This window comes from Ixodes scapularis, unplaced genomic scaffold, assembly GCF_016920785.2.
Source record: "Ixodes scapularis isolate PalLabHiFi unplaced genomic scaffold, ASM1692078v2 PGA_scaffold3__209_contigs__length_174095766, whole genome shotgun sequence".
Taxonomy (NCBI): domain Eukaryota; kingdom Metazoa; phylum Arthropoda; class Arachnida; order Ixodida; family Ixodidae; genus Ixodes; species Ixodes scapularis.
The window spans coordinates 46,151,046-46,173,874 of record NW_024609868.1 but is presented as its reverse complement, the minus strand read 5'-3'; the positions used below and the strand labels follow the sequence as shown (position 1 = coordinate 46,173,874).

The window sequence follows — 22,829 nt, the reverse complement described above, 5'->3', positions numbered from 1 at the left end:
CGCGTGGTGGCGCACACGCCGCTCTGTTTGGAATTCAGTCATATACATTTATCTATTCATTTGTCAACTCTGGCAAAACTCTGGCGACGCTGGCTAGATGACGCAAGCCGCCGCCTAATTTTAATAATTTTTGTGTTTATTTTTTATAAAATATTTAATTTGCGTTACTCTACACGTCTAGGCATTTAACCCATTTAACATGGCTGCGCCCTGGGAAGCGCGGAAAAGAGCGTGTTGTGCGTGTTGGTTGCTTGCGGCAGGCTCATGCAGTCTGCGTTTATAAATTGATTGAGTGTTTGTTTCATCGACTCTGTTGCGTCGTGGAAAGGAGCGTGAAAAACGACTTGCACAGTGTTTCTTTCAGGAAAGATGGCGTTACAAACCGTGACCTACGCACCAAGAGCGTTCGAGCTTCTCAGGGGTTTCTTCTGCATTTACAAACCTGCGAACCTGAGTATTCACAATGTTCGGAAAATTATCATCGGAAATTTGTGTCGAGGTACGCAGTATTCGTAGCCGTTTTGTCGACTAAACGCTGCACCGCGAACCTCCATGGTACGGGCAGTACGGGCTGTTGCCTTTCTGCGGTGCCGCGGCTCTCCTGAGCCAGTGAAGATTATTACAATTACTGTTTCGTAAGCAGATTCCTTTTGTAGGAAAGAGTTCGAAATAACACGGGAAAGTTTGGTCCCCCTATAGAACAACGGATATCGCACTACGACCAAAATTCTCTCACGCTCAATCGCAAGTGTCTACCCATAATTTTGCAAATAAATAAAAAGAAATAAGGACAATCATCAGGCTGACAATGTTGAAAGGAGGCCATTTTTATAAAACTTCACTCGGCAAAACCATTACCACTGATCCGCTTCGTTCCGACGATTCCGACAGTAGTCAACTGTCTATCCCCTCTTTCCGCAGATCTGAACGAGATGGAGGTTAGACCACCGACAGACTTCGTCAAGATAGTGGGATCTTTGGCGAGTGGCAAAGAGCTGACCATCACGACAGTTCCAAACTTGGCTGACCATCCCCTTGGTAAGCCACGCCAACGTAGTTGATCGCGGCATCATACTGTGTTGCAAGCATGGCTTTTACACACATCCCTTTTACTTTTTTTTTTCTTTTTTTTTTTCAGTTGTGGGACAGAGGTACCAAGCAAAGGACATCAAATTAACATGGGTCCATGATATTGGGAGGTATCCATCTGGTGTAGTGGGTAAGAAACAAACTTTAGGCAGACTGTTGTGAACAAGAAGTTCTTACATAAATTTTAGTTGCCGTTTCTATAGTAGGAAATTAACAGTTGTCATATTTTCCGGAGTATAGTCTGTGGATAAATATGTGGGCACTATACGAGGATTTAATTATCTATATTGTTTAGTATGGCGAGACATGGCGGATTTTGTGAGTGACAATATGGTATTTATGTATGCTTCTTTGTGGGCTAAGATGGCAAAAATTGATCAAGGTGTGCCGTTTATGAGTTTTTTTCACATATAGACAGGGCCAGGTTAAGGAACTTTGGGGCCCTTGCCTAAGGCTGTTTGTGAGACCCCTAATGATGATGATAATATTGACCATGATGATGACGGTGCTGGTAGTAACAACAATGACAGTAACATGTAAATTTCACCACCTTATAAAATACAGATATTGTTCTTTCGATATACATCTTGGGTGGTTTCTGTATCGGTAGATCCAGTAACTAGGAAATTCAGGTTTCACTGGATGGAAATGAAGAGAAGGCGACTGTTGATTAGAGGCTGCTTTGGAAATAGATGATTGCTCCAGCACTACGATAGAATACTTTCAAGGAACAAAACGCTAAGCAATGAACGATTGGGGAAAGTGCTGAGAAGTGTCACGTGCATTGAGCAGCTCCATGCGACCTTGTAAACTTCCACAAAGCAGTAAGATTTATCTTCAACAAATACAGGCGCACCGACTAACCAACTGAACTTCTTCAAAAAGTCTAGTCTCCTCAGACCAGCTAACAGGGCTAAGCGGCTTAAGCTTAAGTTCTTGTACTCTCTGCTACATGATGCTTTCAAAATTGACATATCCAAGTATGTCTCTTTTTTAAATACTAGACGGACCAGGCACAAACATCGTAAAACCTTGACTGAATACTTTTTTAAAAATGACTGCTTCTGCTACTCTTTTTTTCCTTTAGCTACTATAGAGAATGGAGTCAACTAGATCCTATCATTACTAATAGCACCTCCATCCCACCATTTCTATCTCGTTTTAATGTTTTATTGCACAGTGATGTGCAATTTTGAATGACGTGGTTTGCATATTTTTTTTATTTTCACGTGTGATTGAACAGGGGTTGTTTAGTTTGGTTTAAAAAAATTTATTTAACCCTTGTCCATCAATCTTAAAGGTATTTCTACTCTTTATATCCCAGTGTTTATTGTACAAATTACTTGCATTTTTATGTTGTAGATGTGATGAAATGTGAATGAGTGTGAACTTACTTTTGTGTGCAACTTCCTGCGAAAATCCCAAAGGAATTGGCAGTATTTTCAAATAATGAATAAACTATTTTTTCAATACTGTTAGCCCCAGAGATCAGTGTCTAGCTCCGATGAAAACCCAAAATACAGCACCACGGTTGACGGCATCTAGAGGAGCCATTGCGAAGCTTCCTGAGTTTTTGTCGTCATGGCATGTTTTGGACTTAATGCAAATGAAACAACTTATCTCGTCGATACTGTTATTGAAGATCAATAAGCAATTATTTGTGCGTGGTACTTCGTTAAAATCTAGAGGTAAAACTATAAGGTCACGTGTCTAGTGGTAAAAAATGTGCAACATTGTGGTGGCCAATTGGGGGTGACTTTCAGCCAACGTTACTAGATTGCCTCAGTTACGGAACTGCTCATGGACACTGCTTGCACGAGTAGTATCCTCCCTCACTCACCATGACTCGCCTCCCGTCGCTCGACGCGCCGGACTGCTGCTATGGTAACTGCAGTAGATTCTATGGAATACTACATATGTTTCAAAGCACAGCGTCTAGATGGCGCTCATGGTCTGCTGTATAGAACACACAGTTATGAAACGAAAATCTAGATGGCACTTCAAACGACGGGAGCTGGACTGAAGTGAGTGAAGTTGGGTACCCCCCAACGTTACTAGATTACCTCAGTTGTGGAACTTTTGCGAATGGTGGTGGTGGTGTTATGCGTCGTAGGTGAAAAATCAAGGGGGGGGGGGGGTGGGAAAATGGGAATCAATCGTGTATGCACACTAGACGCTTTTGTCACTGACTCAGGGAGCCAGTGACAAAATGTTTTTCCAAAAACCATTTGTAAGCACTGTTTCAGTCACATGCGCGTGCTGCGTATCGCACAATGTTGACATTTCGGACGTCTTCCCCCCAAAAACACTGTTGCGAGGGGTCTAGAAATATTTACTGACAAATTAGGCATAGGAAGGATTGACAAAAAGTATTAATCACAGAGTATTAGTGTCTTTATTTTGAAAAACAATATCTCAAATGCGGCACATATTGTGCAATAACATTCTGGATTAAAGATTTTTTTTTTCTTTGTACCTATAAAAGATAAGGCCTTCAAACTTTTCCAGTGTGGTGCCTGTATTTAGTTAATCTTTACATAAAATATTGTTATCCTGGTTAGTGGGAGAAATTCACAAGAATTTCTCAAATGGGGGCATTTGACTAAATATGCATTCTTTTGAAATTTATTTTAAAAAAAATTCTATCTTCAATATTGTTTTAACTCACCAAACTTAATGTTTATAATATGTACTGACATAATCTGCAAAAAACGTAGTGCAATATCTGTGTGGCTTTGACGCTATAAAGCAAGGAACATGGCCAAATTGACGCTAATGCGGTTGCCATGAGTGGGGCGTGTACATACCCATTCTTGGCAATTTCATTATTTTTACAAAGCGTAAAAATGCTACGGGGTGGTCAGGAAAAGACAAATTGACAGCACAGAGGTGAACGGTAGTTTTGAAGGGAAAATGCCTAATACATTTTTGTACAACCGCCTTAAAAATGCGCATGGGCCGGAGCGATCAAGAGGCGCCACCCTGTCACACGCTTCGCGGTGCCTTTTCAACAGCAGGCGTGAAAGTAAAGGTAGCAACCGGAGCGGCTTTGCAAACAGATCAGCTACAGCCTTGGCGGTAACATGATATAGGAGGTAGGGCGCGACAAAACCTGCGCCGCCTGTGAGCGCCAATAAATCCGCCATCGCAAAAAGCCACAGAACGCAAAAAAAAAAGAATTTTGATTGATTGAGATTGTTTGTATTGGGCGTTTTCAGATAGGATCGAACATGTCCGGTCGCCATTTTTTATTTTTACCAAAAGATATATTTTACTCGTGCAACCGCAAAACTTTTTTTTTTTTTTTTTTTAAATAAATTTTTTTTTTTTAGGAACAAGAATCTTAAAGTTGCTGTCGGTACTCGGTATATGCGCACGTTTTTGCGATTTGCGTGAAACCGTCCCTTTGGATGTTCATAAAAGAAAACTGTTGTCGACTTAGGTTTAGTATTTTTTGTGCAGAGACTGTGCATAAAATAAAATGTGGTAAACATGTATTGTCGATTACAAAGCAATTCATAGCTTTATGGATCCGGATCTTAAAAGATTGGAAACTGGAATTTTTTAACGTGATTTGGACTCGTTTGTTCAATATTCACATAAATCGTCATTAAAATTGCAAACGATAACCTTTCTGAAAAAAAAAATGCACTGAAATGTAGACAGGTTACTGGTTTTACATGAATTGGAAAACCAGTTTAAAATGAAGGCCATCTGAATTTTTCTTTTACTTTTCACAGATCAAGTCTTATAATCTGCCCTATTAGGCCCTTCATACATGCTTTCCGATAGTTTTGTATTTTTGAATTTACAGAGCGCGAACTATACAGAATCGCCGTAACACGAACAGAAAAAAATAGGGCGTTGTCGATTTCAAGCAGGGGCAAGAAAGGGGTCGAAAAATGTAGGAAGTCTGTGAAGAGAAAGCGCTGTGACAGGAGTTTGTGAAAAATAAGAATTTATACAAAATATTACAGATGAGTTTGAAGCACAAGTCAACAATTTAAATACAGATTTCTCGGATCAGTGAATTTTGAAGCCTACCCTTCGTAGGAAGGCTGGGCTGCTGTCGACCAGGTTTAAATAGTGATAAGAAAGAACACATGTTTAAAGGAGCGATGCAACAATTTTTGTACTTTGCGCAAATACCGCTTAAAACGGATCCCTAACGTTAATGACCTATGAAACACGCGTTCGTTTTTCACCCCACGCAATAGAAGTCCCAGAAAAAAATTAAAGAAACACGAGCACCGTTCACCCCCTCAACTCGCAGCCAGAACAAGCGGCCACGTGATCTGGAGCCGATTATATGCCGCCAATGTTGATCATAGCCACGCGCTGGGGTTGGCAAAGCGCAGGACACGCGCTGAGTTCCAGACATTTTTATGGCTCGGCTGTTGTCGTCGTTGCAGCGATTGGAAACGGGCCACTACCCGAATGCTTCTCGAGCTAGCAATTATCACGAGCCGAAGTCGAGTGCCCACGCAATGCTCGGGTCCAATCTATGAACCGCATTCAAATATCGTCACTTGGGTGTACTGCGATCCCCACGTCACGTCATCAAATTTTGCAAAGGAGAGATTGAATGAAAATGATCGCTTTTGTCCTTGAAATTACACCGCAACAAAGGAGTTTCTTGGCCAGTGGCGTTGCTTGTGAGTATCCTTGAGTCCCAGGTGTGCCAGTAAGCTCGTGTCAAGTGAAAAACATTCCAATTGAATATCGTTGCACCGCTCCTTTAAAGTGGTACAATTGAAACGAGTTTAATGAATCAAGATCCTGTGCGCACATTCGGCGCGTGTCACATGCATTCTTTCTGCAGGACCATGACCTGAGTCGGTCACGACGCTTTTCTGGCACTCAGAAGTGGAATTTTTTTTTTTTTTTTTCCATTTTGCTTTTAGCAATTACTGTTCGTTTCTTCTCAGTGGCACCGCAAGCTCGCGACCTCGATATGCTTTTTGCAGCCATAGGACGACGATAAGAGATATATCTTTTCTATGTGTACTGTTCTTGCTAAAAACAGCTGTGGTTGCGAAGTGTCGAACTGCGTACACTGCCACGAGTGACAGGACTGAATTCCTCACACAACAGAAACAGAGTCCCACTCCTTTGCTTTCATGTCCCTGAACGCTTTGACGTCAGCTTTCGGGAGGTTGATTGGTTTCACGTTCGGCAGTTTAGTGTTCAGTGGGGCAACCATCTCTGACGCCGACTTGATTACCGACTTGGTGGGCCCTCAGAGGTTGTACAACGTTGCCTGGTGCTTGACAAGACCCCCGATTTTACTGCATGCATTCTTGCCATGTCCAGTTGCAGAAAAAATCCACTTCGCTGACCTGTACTTGTTGCTCTGCAGGTTGTGTAGTTGGTATTTGTTTTTAAAGTGGCTTGCTGCACCATCAGCGACGTAGGCCACATGAGCATGCAGTAGTGATTTAGATCGAAACGGGAGGTTCCCAGCGCAAGCTTTCGCTCCACGCTCTGAGCTGAACAGGGTGGTGCGCCTCTCGATCGTTCTGGCCCATGGGCATTTTTGGGTCGGTTGTACGAAAATTAATTAGGAGTTTTCCCTTCGAAACTACAGTCCACCTCTGTGCTGTCAGTGTGACTTTTCCTGACCACCCCGTAGCATTTTTAAGCTTTTTAATAATAATGAAATTGTCAAGAATGGGTAGTGCAAGCGCGTTAGCGTCAATTTGGCAATATTTCTCGCTTTATAGCTTTAAAGCCCCACAAATATTGCATTATGTGTTTGCAGATTCTGTTAGTATGTATTATAAACATAAATTTCTGAGAGTTTAAAGAATATTAAAGATGACCTTTTTTTTTTAAAAAAATGATTTTCAAAATAATACATATTTAGTTAAGTGCCCCTGCGTGAGCGATTCTCGTAAATTTCTCCCATTAACCAGGACAACAATATTCCATGCAAAGGTGAACTATATACAGGGCAACACACTGGCAAAGTTTGAAGACCTTAGCTTTTATAAATACGGAGGAAAAAAAAAATTAATGTAGAGCGTTATTGCGCAAGTGCCGTATTCGCGATTTCGTTTAACAAAATAACGATCCTAATACTCGGTGATTAATACTTTTTTTTAATAAATCCTTTATATGCCTAATTTGTCAGTAAATATTTTTATACCTGTAGCCAATACAGTTTTTTGGGGGGAAGCCGCCCGAAATGCCAACATTACGTGATACACAAAAAGCGCACGTTACTGAGAGGGTGCTTATTATTTGTTTTTTCTTGCAAATATAATTTTTTTTTCCAGATTAAGGATTGGTTTTGTTCTTTTGGGCATGAAGCCAGCAAAATATTATTTTTTTTTTTTCATCAAAATTAAAAGTGGTTGCCGGTCATGGTTGCTCTATCTTATCTAAGAACACCCCTAGCAACCACACTCATTTGGGCAAATTCACAGGCATTTCTCATAAATTAGGAAGATATTTTGAAACTCCTCTACATACTGTTTATTTTAAGGAGGAACTATTTAAATTAGTTTTGGAAGTTGTCTCGCTTCTAATTGCAGTAATTTAGACCTTTGCAGTTTTGGGCACATTACTCTAAACTAAAAAATTGAAAGGCGTTCATAAATCCCTGTAATGCGAAATTAGGGCACAGCTCTTGAGGTATTTTGATTTTGCGATATATTGTGGTTACGCACCCTCCTCCTCCTATCCCCCTCTTCCTCCGTACCCTCCCCTCCTCCTCCTGCATGCTCTCCCATCCTCCCAGTTTCCACGCTAAAATTAGCTGAAAAATTTACGCCACGTTTATGACTTCCTGTCACGTCACTTACGAACATATACAGTTTCTCCGCCATATTTAGTGGGAAAATTGACGTCACGTGACCTCAACACCAATCCAGTTCCCCAATAAAGTTAGTGGGAAAATTCAGTTTCTCCGCTAGATTTAGCGGACAAATTTAGTTTCTCCGTTAGATTTAGCGGGAAAATTGACGTGACGTGATGTCAACACCAAATCAATTTCCTGATTTTAGTGGGGAATTTTCCCACTAAATGTGGTGGAGAAACTGAATTTGTCCACTAAATCTAGCGGAGAAACTGAATTTCCCTGCTAAATTTAGAGGGGAATTGAATTGGTGTTGAGGTCACATTACATCAATTTTCCCGCTAAATTTAGCATGGTTACGCCGATGCCGACGCTGCGAAACACGGGAACGGGCGCCTAAGAGCTGCGCTCTAAACTAATAGGTCATAGCTTAGAGGTGTGTAAAATCATTGCAGCGCTCATATCACTTGATGGAAGAATTCCCTCACACTGACAGATCAGACACCGACTCGAGAGCAGTTGCTCGAAGTGAGCGCCCATTGATAACTTTTGGGGGACGTCTCAAGACTCGAAAATCAACCGCTTGAAGCACCTGTTAGTGGTTAGAAAGACGGGTTTGAGGTATTTCTTTCGTTTATTTTTTATTTCTTTTTTTTTAAACTTGATGTTTGAAGAAAACTTCTTGTTTAAAACTATATGCTAAAAGGTAAAAAATAAGAAAAAAGTAATGTGTAGTATGTACATTGCTCGTGTAGCCTCCGGCAACGCCTGCTTGCCTTCCAACCCACCATTGTGTGCAAAACACGTCGAGGGATCTCCAGTATTAAAGGGAACTACATGGCCGTCTTTCCGTCCGGCTGTAATTAGAAGAGACTTCGACAGGACCAACAGCGTCGGCGGCTTTGCTCCCTCCGACAAGGAGGGTGGGGAGGCCATGCCTACATTTGGATTCTCTTGCAGAGTCTTGTATAACAGGCTTACAAAGACCAGCTCGTCTAGAGAAGGAAACTTTACATCCTTGTTTCCTCGTTGAGAAAAAAAGGGGTGGGTGGTGGGGGGAGAATGGTGCCACAAAGTTACCTCCCTGTGAGTTTTCTTTTTTTTTTTTGGTTTGATCATGTCAGAACACAAGCCAACTTAGCATTTTTTCAAATTTCCAGAGGCTAGTACAGGGCTCTCTGGCATCCTGGAGCTGCAGCCCCCTTAGCCTATGCCTTAATCTGGCCCTGCATATGAACTAGGCACCAGCTGTGGGTGCAGATTATGCGCCCGGTGCAGATTATCTAATGGCAAATTCCACTGGTCGTTTTTGATTGCACCAGGATCAGTATACCAGATCCGAAATTGAGCATGCAATCCGACTGGAGTCGCTCTGTTTCCATATCCCGAATGGAACACGACTGCTCCTCCGGGATCGGCGGATGCCTTCCCATCATTCACATTCCTGGGAATCCTCTTCCCGTGGTCCTGGCGAGATGCTTAGCGAGATGCCCGGCGAGAAAGGACGTCACGTATGCGCGCCGAGGGCTGGCCAGGCTGGCTTCCGGTCGAAATCGGCGGAGCGACCTTTCTTGGATTTGGATCAAGATCTGGAGTGGGAGCTGGTCCACACATCCGTCTTGATCCTGATCGCCCAGTGAAATAGGTACACTCATAAACGACCAGTGGAATTCGCCATAAGGAAAAACCTTTCTTTCAATAAAATATTGCTTCTGTGGACTCTACATTGGTTGCAAACTCTCCAAGGAGAAACTATTTTCTTTCAATAAAATATTGCTTTTGTGGACTGTGCATCAGGTGTAGACTATCTAAAGAAAAACCTTTTTCTTTCAATCAAATATTGCTTCTGACTATATGCCGGGTGCAGACCGGTGGTTTTTGAATGGTTTGTTTCGGGCTGCCAGACTTGTCGATTACCACGGATACACGTGGACTCTACGTGTGGTGAACCAAAAAGGCTCCTGACTTTGTTCATTATCTCGTTTTCAGTGATGGGAGTCAATGCGAGCCATAAAAAGCTGCTCAAGCTTCGACATTCGAATCAGCTGCGCACTTACGAGTTGCGCGGCGAGTTCGGAAAGGCTTCGGACACCCTCACTCCCGACTCCAAAATCGTAGAGCAAGCCACCTACGGTATGTAGCACTGTGCGGAGCACAAATTTGTCTGCATCTTGTACAGGGGTTGCGATGATGTCAGAATGCTGAGCTCTTATTGGCTGAAAGCCGGAAACAGGTGCTTAAGAGCTGCACTCTAAAAATAGTGAGTAGACCTCAAGGCATCTAGCATGTCTATCATCGAGGTCTACCGTCTACCCACCATCTTTTCAATTGGAGCTCAAGCCAATCAGAGCTCGGCGTTGTTCTGACATCTCTGCAGCCCTTGCGCAAGAAGCAGACGACTTGCCTTCTGCATCGCGGACCATTTCTGCTGCTAAGTCCAATTAAATCTCTTGTCTTGTATTGATTCCAAAAAAATGTGCCACAACAAGTTCTTGCTTTTCTTCTTTTTTTCCCTCACCTCACTTGGCCTTCTAAAATCCTGTAGCATTCAGATGATCTGTAAAAGGTATAACTTGCCAGCAATAGTAGTACATCATTTTCTTACTTTTCATGCGGGCACATAATGCTTCAAGCACATTATGCTTTAGCAGTTTGTGAACTCATGTAATGGATGTCAGAACGTCAGTCATACAGAACTCACTTTGATGCACAGACACCGTTTGCAGCTCAAAAGCGTATTGAAAGTGAGCACAGATACAGCAGCACTCTCACCTTTTGTAGTGATCAAGGGCAGGGAATAAATCACATTTTATTTCTCATTTCCCTCTGCAATGTCACAACATACTTTGCATGTGCTGTATGCACATGTAAGCAATATGGACAACATGCCTTGTCTTTTGCAACGGACGACACACTTTGTCGTCCATTTGCAATGTACAAAGTATGTTACTCTGCAATGAATGACATACTCTGTCTTTGCAGGGCACATAACCATAGCCAAGATGGAAAGACTTCTCTCCTCTATCCAGGCAACGCACCAAGTCCAGGCTTTCAAGTATGTCACAAGTTGCCAATCTGTGTGATCTGTCTTGATGCCGAAAAAATTTACTGTGATGACCACCAGTCTCAAAGCGTTCTGTTTCTTGTTTCTCCCTTTGACGCCAGGTACTCCGGAGTGCACATGGACACCCAAGAGGCCTACGAGTTGGCCGCCGCCGGTACCGTGCGCCCAGCCGACAAATCGCCCACGCTCATCTACAACATTCGCTGTACGGAGTTCGACCTGCCTTATTTCACCCTAGGTAAAAAATTATACTGCATATAGCCCCACTTTGCATGAAGGATAGGGGAAGCCGGCATATTTAATGGGGAAATTTTAGTTTTGGTTATTTGTTGTGCCGTGAACTTACCGTAAGATACTGAAGAGGTGTCAAAAACGAAATTGTCCTGAAAAACTGATGGATGGGCACTTGCTATACTCCGTTCAAACAGACTAGAAGCTCTATCTTCAGCATGAGCTCGTTGACTTTCACAGTGCTTTGGTTGCGTGTGCCTGCACGTTCACACTTGTGTTAGCAAGGGCAGAAAGCTCGCGCTGAAGGCAGAGCTTCTAATCTCAGCTTAAATTTGAAAGGAGAATAGGTCAGAGACAAAAAGCAAAAATGATGAAGAGGCACATGACAGGGTGGGCTTCACTGCCTTGCACTGGTGCACGCACGTTAAGCTTCTCTGCTATGCGCTGGTAGCTAATGCAGGGAGCAGCTAATGCAGGAAGCATCTCGGTTAGCTATACATGTTTTCACCTCAAGAACCACAGTAAAACAAGTTTGGCTTCATAGAGCATTACTAATTTTTCCGTTTATGTGGATAATTAAGATATATGTAGGTGCATTTTAAATTAGATATACATTATCTTATCAAGACATACACGTTCCAAATGCCAAAAGCTCTGCTTTTTCATCCAACAACCCAATCTTGTAAGAACCACTTTGCGTCGTGTATGAACAAAGCGCAAAACTTGCATTTTTCTTGAGGTGAAAACGGGTATTAGTAGGCCCAGAAGTCTCGGGTGGGCATTTCATATGTCCCTTGCTTTATTTTACGACCCCTTCATAAGTTGGTGTTAACATGGGTGCATGCTCGATGGTATTTTACGATTGTTAGGTTTACAGCGTAAAGGTTACATCAGAACCCGAGTTGCAGTTTTCAAAGATACTAAAATGACCAAGCAAACACCTTATGGCCAAAACATGTGCCGTATCTCATTAATCGATGAAACAGTTAATTATTTAATTTCACAGCCCCATCATATATATAAAGTTATGCAATTGCTGCACCATTTGCACCATAGTGTGTACCCTCATATTTTACCATAATGCTAGGAATTTGTGCCCACATTGTGCCTAAAGCTTCAAATTTATCAATACACAATTTAATAGTTGAGGTTTCAAGGAAATTTTCAGAACTTTCAATTATTGTTCATAATAATTTGTGATTTGATGTGATTTTCGTATTTAACATGACTCAGTACTCTGAAATTTCGGAATATTTCTCAATGTTTGTCGTCTGTTCGGGTGGTTTAGTTAGTTCTTTTGAGTGTGCACTGGATGCATTGCTCGTTACAGAGAAGCTACGCTCGAGGAAGGAATTGCGATTCTGTGTGTGTCGCTTCGCCGCAGCGCACCCTCATGTTAGAGGGACACTGACACCCCCAGAAACTTTATTTTTATTTTTTGCCAGGTGATCCATTATGGTGTCAGAAGACTACCCAATCAATATTTTGCTACAGTGTCACATAGATTTTTCTTTTAAAGTAAAAAAAACGCAACTGCTCGAAACCTAAACTGAACTGGGGAGGAAGAAGAAATATGGAGGAGAAAGATACCAAAAATCACATGGCTGTGCAACTTTTTTTTTTCTTTTTTTCACATATTTGCAGTTTTTTTAGAAGCCACAAGAAATGGGTATCATAATCTTTGTCCATTTCTAGTAATAAGTGTGAGCCTTCGATGACCCACGACTTTCATTGTCTTTGGTGATTGTGTCTAGACTGTACAAAACAGCATGTGACCACGGAAAAGAGAGCGAGTGTGACTGAAACTCACCAGTTCTCGATCAGCGGTTTTCGGGCAGAAAAAAAAAAAACGAATTTGAAGCTGCAAATTGTGTTCTGGGCCAAGGGCGTAGCCAGGGGGGGGGGGGGGCTTATGGGGCTTCAGACCCCCCCCCCCCCCCCCCCCCCCCCCACCCAAAATGCAACCGACCCTATATCATACACATGCATTTTGACCCCCCCCCCCCCTCCCCCTCCCCCTCTCCCTCTCCCTTTCGGCACCCCAAGTCATGGACATCTGAGCCACCTCAGCCCACCCCCACCCCCCGAAAACAATTCGTGGCTAAGCCACCGTCCTGGGTAGTTGGGCTCTCAAATGTCATCTACAAATGAAAACCTCGGCGAACATAAATACCCTGTCAGTATCTCTTTAAAGAGTAAAATATTCTTCAAGTACGCAATGGTTACAAATCGAGGTCTGAAATATTCAAAACAAACAAGAAGTAAAAAAAAAAAAAAAAAAAAATCTTGATATACATGTACACAGAAGTAAAGATAGTAAAATAGAATATAAAACTGATTAGTTCACATGATAGACTGTGACACTCAGAAAAGATGCACAATCATGTATTCCTTTTATTTCAAATTTGAGATGTAGGGAAGCATACTTTGAACTTGGGCATTGAGAGGGGGTTGATGAATCACATTGATTAGGTGTAGCTGGACGGTGCCATGATTTTTTTTTTTATTTTAACATTTTTATATAGTTTTCCAACTGTTTGTGGATGCAGTCAATAAAGTTCAAATTAAAACTAAATTCATGTTTGTAGTGAAATAAAGCTTGTAAATAACATTAATAAATTCAGCTGCTTTTTTAAGGCATATTTATTGTCCACATGCTGACTTTGCATCATCATAAATCTCTACAGGTAAGATGTCGTTGATGTGCCAAATTCAGTTACTTTTGCAATTTAACTATGCTGCGCCATAGTTACTTAGAAGTGGTTGCACAGGAGTGGGAAGGCAAGGATGCACTGTTTATAGGATGACACTTGAACCTTAATATAGGTTTTGAGCTTTTGCAGTAAAATAAACGATTATGAGTTTATGCCTGCACTCCCCATTTTCTTGTTCCTGCTCCAAAATAACTTGGACCATTCTAGCACATTGGCGCAACCTTTATCAAAGGCACACATTTTCTCAATTGTAACATTTTCCAGCTGATGAGACACTCATATACTACAAGTGCACGCAGCAGGTTGGTGCACATATCTATGCCACAAATTTGGTAAGCATTTGCTTACATTGCCTTGCATTACTTCATGAGTCGTCAGGGCATACAGGCTTTGTGTACTGCGTGCAAAGCTACGCCTTGAATTGTTTGCCATGCTTTATTCGAACCACGGATGTCCCAGTGACCCTTGACGTAAGCACAGTAGCTCCTGTAGCATAATGCAACGTAGGCAAATAGTACTGTGTGGACTGGCCTTAACTCGATTCTTCCTCAAATTTAGATTGAAAACATGAAAGACGTTTATAAATCTCTGTGACGCAAAGCTAGAGCGCAGCTCGTGAGAAGGGGGGGGGGGGGAGGGTGTGTACCACCTCCTCCTCTCCCCCTCCTCCATACCCTCCCATCCTCCTCCTTTTTACCCTTCCCTCCTCCTCCTCCTCCCAGTTTCCCCACAAAGTTTAGCTGAAAAATTGATGCCACATGATTTCAACACCAATTCAGTTTTCCCGCTAAATTAAATTTAGTGAGGAAAATGACATCACACGTCACCTAGGAACAAATTCAGTTTCTCAGCTAGATTTGGCGGGAAAATTGACGTCACATGACCTCGACAGCAATTCAATTTTCTGCAAAATTTAGCAGGGAATCGAATTGTTGTTGAGGTCACGTGATGGAAATTTGCCCGTTTACGCGGCTACTCTGATGCCGCGAAACACGAAAACGGGCGCCTAAGGCTGCGCTCTAAAACTGAAATTATATTGTAGCATATAAAGCCCGTAAACAAAGAATCTCATATTACACAGCTGTGTGCAGTAAATAATGTAGTTGTCGGGGGACTTTGATAAGCCATTTGATTCATTCCCCCGCACCTTTGACAAGACTGCTATTGCATAAAGTCATGCTGCAAATACAACAGGCAGCAAGGCCATGCTATAAATAAAACTGGCAGTAAAGAAGAACAAGATAGAACAAGCAGTAAAGAAGTACAAATACAATGGGCAATAAGTGCCTGCGATGGCTTTGCCTCAATGTGTGTCAAATCTCGGATGAGGCGCCCGCAATCTGACAAAGGCCGATGGCAGTGTAGGCTCCATGTAATGTGTCATTGTCCTTTTAATGATCCCCAGGTGCTCAAGGTTATTCTTTGGTTTGCTGGAGTGCCCCTCATGCTCTTTGTTGATTACAGTCATAAATTCCCAAACTGTTCATCTTTTTGCCATGACAACAGGCCACCTGCTTGAATTGCTCTTGTGCTTGCAGCAAGTTTTTTGTGTTTTGGGTGCAACATAATTAAAAAGTTAAAACAGCGCAAAAAATACCGACGGACTGGATGAATGAGGACACAGACAGAGCGCAGCACTCTGTCTGTGTCCTCCTTCATCCTGTCTGTCGGTTTTTTTGCACTGTTTTAACCTTTTAAGTATGTCGTACCAACTCGCCCAAGTTTCAACTGGGGCAACATACATCCGAAATACACACCGCAATATTTCCCCTTGTTTTACTGTTCAGACAGGCTTGCCACTAAATTCATTAATTGACAAACAAGGAGTGAGAGCTGGAATACACAGCAAGCTATGGAGAACCGATTGTATTTAAAAATAGTAAAAACATTTCATATAGAAACAGGGAAAAATAATGAAAAACAGACACACACAGCAAATAAGAGGTTCTGTCATAGTTTTGCCATCTTGTGCATAAGATGCCATCTTATCAACTGGCTCAAACCTGTACCTTGTTTAGTACTGTTTCAGTGAAACCAATTTCAGTCATCTGAGCAATGTCTAGACTGCTTTTTTTATGCACATTTTGATTGGAACTTTTACTTGGAGGGAGCCTGCTGGGGTATTGGTATGTGGGCTTATAATTATTGCTAGTGTTATTAAAAACCTTGAAATATGAAGAAAGTTTCAAAAAGCTTGATTTATCTTGATCTTAGGGATGAGATTGGATATGTTTCCAGTCTTCTTTGGGGTTTGTGGTGAACATTGCAGCTCTTATTATTTTTCCTTGATTATAGCATATATCAAACTCAGTTCTTTTCTATGTGATGGTGGGCATGTCTTGGGTTTCTTGCTTGTCCCCATGAACTGTTTGAACGCAAACACCATAAAGCTGGCATTTGCATTTGAACGATTAGTAGATACCATCGTGCTAAAGAAAAAGTCTGCAGCTTTGCCGTCGACTTTCCCCGACTTGAACCCACTAATTAGCGCAGTGGTAAAATGTTGACCTTGCAACCTTGGCGTTGTCGCGGGTTCAATTCCCACAGGGGCACATTAGGCATTTTTCTTTCTTTCTTCTCAATTTACCACTTTTTTTTACAAATTGTCTCCCAAAGCATGGGTTAGATATCTCGTAACGCTTTTCCTGGCTCTCAGTCACACCTTCCTCGGGTACCCCAACGCTCGAACACGTTCTGCACTAAAATTTATGATTCCTATTCCATGTGAGCCTTTGTGAAACTAACCACTTTTTAAAGCAACATGCATGCTCTCACCCTAGAGTCGCTAACACAAACTGGAAAAATTGCAGCTCCCTTGGCTGGGCCCCTACATCATTCCGTAAACAATCGTTTACAAAAGTCCACAATCGTTTACAAAAGTCCCCTCGAGAATTTTTGCAAAATTTCTTTTGGATTGTGATTCTTGATTCCACCGATCCCGAAACGCCCGGTGTTGTGGCCGCATCTCACCAACAACGTTCTCATTCTCTCTTTTCACTCAGAGGTCAGCTGCCTGAACGAGGACGCGTCGTACCTGCTTCAGCTCGTGCACGACATAGGCCTGCGGCTGCGGTCATGCGCCCTGTGTCACCGCGTGCGGCAAGTACGGTATGGCCAGTTCGGACTGGACCACGCCCTGCTCAGGAAGCACTGGAGCCTCGAGCACATCCTCAACAACATCAACCACTGCCGGCACCTGGTCACCTGGGAACAGCTCGAGCCCTCGTCCCCGCACCTGGTCGACGTGGACGTGTCGTTCGGCTCTCCCGCGAGGACTTTTGGGGGCACGCGAGATGTGGCGCATTCGTCGGACTGCGTGATTCAGACAATGAAATGCGGAGCGCTCGAGTAATGCCTCCGTCTTGCAGGCCGACACTAGTCGCACGCGACAGGTAAAAAGTGAGTGCCAAGTTCGACTGCCACAACAAGCTACGTTTACCCAGACTCTGCATGGCAACATGTAAACCCTCGAATGTGTGTGGACGTCCCTGGGGCACTTGTGTGGCAGGTGGGAGAAGAGTCGAAGCTAGTGCGTTTGTAAGTCGCAACTAGCGCTCTACCACCCAAATGGTAGCAGAATGCTGCTGCGGGCGCCGGCGGGATGAGGACGTCGGGGAGGAGCTTCAGTGGCCCCACCTCCAGCGCGAGCTTCCAACTTTTGACAATGCTCTGGCATCTTGCAAGGCTCAAGCGTTCCAAAGAGACACCCCGCCGCCCTCACCTCGTCGGCGACTATAACCGCGCAAATAAAAGTGTCCTTTCAGTTAAGGAAAGTGTTGGGTCTCACGTCATTTTATTGAGAAAGAAGCGCGCGCTTTGCAGCAAGTTTCGGAGGCTCATCGACAAATGCTTCTCGACAGCCGACACCACCCGCGTGTCGGCACGGCCGCTGTGCCCGCTCACTTCACGGCGTTCCGTTTCGCAAAGTGCCACTTGGCGAAGGTCTCCGCGACCAAGAGCGGGAGGACGAGCGTCGCCTCCGCGCAGACCTTGACTGGATGGGCGTCCTTGCGGATCTTCCCCCAGGAGACGGCCTCGTCCGGCGAAGCGCCGGAGTCGCTGCCGTCAAACTCGGAACCCGTGTTGAGGTAGACCGCAAAGTCGGCGCCGTTGCGCATCATGTTGCTGTTGCATATGTGGTGCTTGACCACGCCGCCTCCGACGATCACCATGCCCGACTTGACCGCCTTCACGGCCATCGTGTTGAGGCGGCGGATGTCTTGCGCGATGTCCACGACCAGTCCCGGGTTGCGGAACGAGTGGAAGTAGATCATGTCCCCCAGGGAGCCGTCGGTGAGTGCGGGGCAGAACACGGGAATCTTGTTGCGGGCCGCCCAGTAATAGATGGAGCGGGGATCGTCGATCTCGAGGCCGAACCGCTCTATCATCTTGGACGGGGACCAGACCGTTCCGCGGCTGCGCTGTTCGTCGAGCATCTTGTTGAGCACGGGGATGATCCAGTTCTCAAAGAGGCAGTAGTTGTCGTTGGGCGCCAGGAGGTTGCCGATGCGGTTGATGCCCAGGTCGCGGAGTGGGCCTCCCCGCAGGCTGAAATCGCCGACATAGGTGGGCGCAAGGCACTTGATCAGGTCCTCCTCCACGCCCCCGGCGGTCGTGACGATGCAGTCGACCTGTCGAGGAGGTTTGGGGGAAGGCGGTTCGGGATGAGCAAAGAGGGTTGAGTAGACGAATCTCTGGTTCTTCAATGCAGAATGCCTTTATGTGACGAGTGCTCGAATAAATAATTTATTTACTTCACTCTAAATTTTTTAAGTTGTGACCAGCAGGTTTATTTCGTTGAAAAGTATCGCAGGAGATGGCATGAGTCAAGTGCCCCATGCTGTACCTTCGGTCCATCGTAGTAACGAGGATGACAAAGGCCCTACCTTGCTGAGATAATTTTAAAGTGCCAGCTTTTTATGGGGACACCCCACAGCCTTGCTTGCACTCGTTGGTTGCACCTTGGGAGGGAGGGGAGTGTTAGTGCACCATTTAGACTGTCTTTCCGTGGTGCAACCAACATAAGCAAGCTCTATTCCATCAACCTCACGAAGTGCTACTGAAGTGACCTTCACTACATTTGATGAAATGTCTAAGCTAGGCAATTTTTTTTACTGTCTACAATGTAAAAAAAAAAAAAAAAAAAAAAACTGGAAGGAGTGTTAGGGGACCTAACCATGCTATGTTCCACGAGGAACCGTATGATGTCCCGGATCCCAGCGGATGCCATGTTTGATGTGTATCCCAAGAATATGGTGCAGCCATATTTCCTGCGTATGAAGTCATCCGTCTCGTGCTGATCCAGCTGATCATCCTTCAGTGGCACACTGCGGCTCTCCAGCTGAAAACATCCAAGACCAGAAATGCTGCATGCAACGCAAACAAAAGTTGTGAAGCACGGAGCTGAGGCGGTGTTCACGTAAAGCCGAAGCTGTCTGTTTTTCTCCATCCACTCCATTATCGTGCAGGGTGGGGTTTGGCACCATGGGGTTGAAATAAAGTAAAGATACAAAGAAAACATTCAAGCTAGCAAACTTTTATCCCACCATTCCACTAGTCTAACAGACGAAAAGCATGCTTTAGAGATTATGGTTTATTTGAAAACAGGAAACCAACTACCAAACATTGTCAGCTTGTTTAGATTGTGGAGCTGACTAGGCCCCCACTATCTAGACATAAAATAACTTGGTCCTAAAATGGGCAACTAACTACCAATCAATTAATTCGGGAAACTCATATTTGCGAACAAACGGTTGGTTTTGGTAAGTTTCATTTTGGTTCACCAATTTCTGGAGAGTATTTTCATGGAACTTCATTAGTTTCCTCTGCATTGTTAACATGTTGCCAAATAGTTTTGATGCCCTGGTACGAAATGAAAGGAGAGATCTGGACATATAGAATGCATTTCTTTCCATTCCATCTTTATTTTTGCATACATTTTATTTTAGCCCATTTATTGTTTGATAATGGGACTAAACATGCCATTTTTTATTTCATACAAAAATTTAGCAAGGAACGCATCTGTAGAATTTGTACTTTATTGATAACTTTAGGCTTTCCTAAAGACATTGAAAATCCAAAGGTTTTGGAAGGCAGTAGTATAGAATTGCATTTTGCAAAATCTTTTTCACAGCCTCATTACATACTGCATTCTGCTTTGTATCTGGTGAATCAAAGTGCTGGGACATGGCGTTACTTTCTAATGATAAAATGGCTAGTAATGTGTGCGTGTCCCTGTTAGAAACGACCATAAATTTCTTCACAATATAATTACACGGATATATACACCTTAGTATCCTTCATGCGGCTGAGTTGTAAAAAAGCTGAGAGCACAAAAAGGCAACGTTACCATGCGGTTAATTTCGGTGACTGCCCGATCGAAGTGCGTCGCTTGAAAGCCGCAGCACCTGTAGCTTTGAAGGATCCGTTCGTAGTCGATACCTTGGTTAAAGTCATAGCCCTCCACCTCCACTTTCTCCTCCGTGGGCAGTTCGCCGGACCTCCTCAGCACGGACTCCGTCGCAATCGCGGGTTCTCCTTCGGCACTCATGATCAAGCGTCACTTGCAGACTGTTCCGACTCGTCGCGGGACTCCAACTATAAATACAGTTCTCCGTGATAAGTGACCGGGTTAAACCACTAGCTTTTTCTAACAGCTTAATGATCGCAGGATTTACGAGTGACAAAGTTCAACCGCCCCAACTATCGCGAGCCCCGTGGCCGGATACGCGGCTCGACGCTAGTGTGTTAGGCTGGTGTAAGGTCTCTTTAATATCTACACTGTCATTTCCTTCACCGCTGTCACATCCACCAAATTGCACGACACACCTGGCAAAATGCAACACTGTAAACCAGCACATGTCCACGGCACGCAGCGGAAGGCGAGCATACCGCATAGCCTTGTGCGCAGTGCAGAAGACGCTTTTGCGCGGCGCGCGCATTTGTGGCCGCCTAGCGTCAAAACCAAAAACTAATCTTCGGCATATTATTCGCGTCTCGAAGACTCGTAAGTTAGGCTTAGCGGCCTCTGCAGTTTTTGTTATTGCTTGTTATGCGTGGACACCGGCGGTGAAGAAACCTACCTGGGATCCCGTTGTTCTCATGAAGAGAGCCACTATATTTTCCTACCGATAGCTCGTAGCGTAGTGGGAGCGCCGGAAACTCCGGGAGCAAGCCAGGAGCGCGCGCGTGGGTGGGAACGACCCCGCCGTTGATGCAGAAAGGGAGCGCACTGCACTACGATCGCTTGGACCATGTGAAGCGACCTGCGTCCGGAGGTCCTGAAGATTTGGGACAGCATGCGCCTCGAAGGATGGCCATTATGAGTGAGATCGAGGAACAGGAACGCAAAATAGTTAACGAATTCTGTCACTTGCTCGAGAAGTCCAAGCAACTCTTCAATGGGTTGAGGTGAGTCATGCGACGGCGCTCTGTTTACGTCTGCTAGCGGCAGTCACTGGTCCTCTGGCGTCGCCACTGCTCGGTAACGAGAAACCTACTGTTTGCTTCCTACCTCACAGCAAAATGCGCAAATCTCTTCGTAATTCACGACGCACGACTATAGCTGCGTAAAAATTTGGGTCGAGTTTAGCCGCGTTGGAATTCGTACTGAGCCGCCCTTCTTGACTGGTATGGTTGTTTCAGAGAACCAGTTTTGGGACCAGTATTGTGAGTCATTATTTTTCTCGTGAACCGTGAAGCCTGTATTCTGATAATAATTCGGTTATACACGTTTGTAAACAAACCAACAAAATAAAAACAAACAAACGGAAAGTTCGTTTCTACGCAGGGACCTGCCACAGTATGGACACAAGCAGTGGCAGGCGTACTTTGGGAGAACGTTCGACGTGTACACCAAGTTATGGAAATTTCAGCAGCAACATAGGTGCGGTTTTAGCTTTTTTCCTCCTATATTGATTTGCTTTTTCTTTTCCTGCGTATGTGGTTCCCTGCCTATCTTACACGGGGCTACACCCGCCCTCTTCGTTTCAGGCAAATTTTGGACATTAAATACGGTCTGAAACGATGGCAAATCGGGGAGATTGCATCCAAGATTGGGCAACTTTACTACCACTATTAGTGAGTACGCTCTTCGATTTGTTGTGAATTTTTGAATGAAAGTCCGTTGTCGCGTTGAGTCTGTAACCGCCAGGAACTACGTCTTGGATGTTACCTTTGTGGCGTTTAGTTATTTACACCTTGCTGATGTAATACTGTGTAATTTGTCCGAAACGCTAGGGTGTGTGATTTTTGTTTTAGGCATTTGTAGTTCGATCTTCTATATATGTTTTATGCCTCCAGTAAGCTATAGGAAATAATTTGGGCTTGTCGTGTTCAGTCATGTCAACGTAATCGAAAACGTAGACAGACTAGAGCACGCTTTCCTGCCGAACACTGGTACTTGTGGGAAAGCATGCTTGCGGGCACGACTGGTTTCTCACAATCTTAGAAAGATGCATTCCTATATTAATTTGCCGATTTCTCTGCGCAAGCTTGATACAATTTATGTGTGCTACTTTTTTTTCTTGTGTTACTTGACACATGAGTGTTTTTTTTTGTTTTTTTTTTTTTACTGCAGCAACAATGCTTTTGCAAACAGATATGAAGTGAGTTGAATGAGCATATCTGCATATACCTACATCTAATTTTATGTTTCAAATTCAAATAATCTTTGTGTGTGGGTGTAATTGAGAAAACAATACGTTCCAATGCATTTGATTCTGGGTTGGGGGAAGGCTCTTTAGTTTAACAAGGATACATCTTTTCAACGCTAATTTGTCAAAAAATTTCCCATTTCACTTTAAGTGTGAGCATAGAAGGGGCTACGGGAGCAGAGTTCGAGCTTTCAGCGTCCCTGCCAAGCACGCAGGCTCGTGTAGTACAAGCATTGTTCGGGACAACACACTCTTCCTGTAGATTTGGCTCCGCTCGC

General features: G+C 43.9%; 3 protein-coding genes across 6 annotated transcripts in view; 2 read left to right on the top strand and 1 right to left on the bottom strand.

The window, feature by feature from the left end:
• The first annotated feature begins 54 nt into the window (after window positions 1–54).
• LOC8040321 (mitochondrial mRNA pseudouridine synthase Trub2) lies at window positions 55–17,665 on the top strand. Its single transcript, XM_002414113.4, has 7 exons — window positions 55–499; window positions 922–1,038; window positions 1,139–1,219; window positions 9,878–10,021; window positions 10,871–10,943; window positions 11,054–11,190; window positions 16,900–17,665. Exons 1-7 carry the CDS (start codon window positions 370–372, stop codon window positions 17,247–17,249), a joined length of 1,032 nt encoding a protein of 343 aa, XP_002414158.3. The 5' UTR covers window positions 55–369; the 3' UTR covers window positions 17,250–17,665.
• A 6-nt stretch (window positions 17,666–17,671) lies between these two features.
• On the bottom strand, window positions 17,672–21,324 carry LOC8040320 (probable deoxyhypusine synthase). 2 transcript variants are annotated; one of them, XM_029990459.4, is made up of 4 exons: window positions 20,980–21,324; window positions 20,247–20,494; window positions 19,074–19,238; window positions 17,672–18,528 (listed from the first exon to the last, which is right to left on the bottom strand). In XM_029990459.4, the coding sequence occupies exons 2-4, from the start codon at window positions 20,445–20,447 to the stop codon at window positions 17,797–17,799; spliced, it is 1,098 nt and encodes a 365-aa protein (XP_029846319.2). In that variant the 5' UTR covers window positions 20,448–20,494; window positions 20,980–21,324; the 3' UTR covers window positions 17,672–17,796. The 2 variants fall into 2 exon arrangements, with proteins under 2 accessions (XP_029846319.2, XP_029846320.2); XM_029990460.3 differs by lacking the exons at window positions 19,074–19,238; window positions 20,980–21,324 and having other exon boundaries at window positions 20,247–20,812.
• Window positions 20,917–22,829, top strand: part of LOC8040319 (protein SCAI) — a 46,223-nt gene continuing 44,310 nt past the window's right edge. Inside the window, exons 1-3 of one of the 3 annotated variants that reach the window (XM_029990457.4) lie at window positions 20,917–21,307; window positions 21,687–21,782; window positions 21,890–21,976. In XM_029990457.4, the coding sequence (XP_029846317.1) occupies window positions 21,111–21,307; window positions 21,687–21,782; window positions 21,890–21,976 (380 nt within the window). In that variant the 5' untranslated portion in view covers window positions 20,917–21,110. Of the gene's footprint in view, window positions 21,308–21,335; window positions 21,381–21,686; window positions 21,783–21,889; window positions 21,977–22,829 lie in introns of those variants that run through there. The other 2 variants (XM_029990458.4, XM_040499593.2) reach the window with 2 other exon arrangements.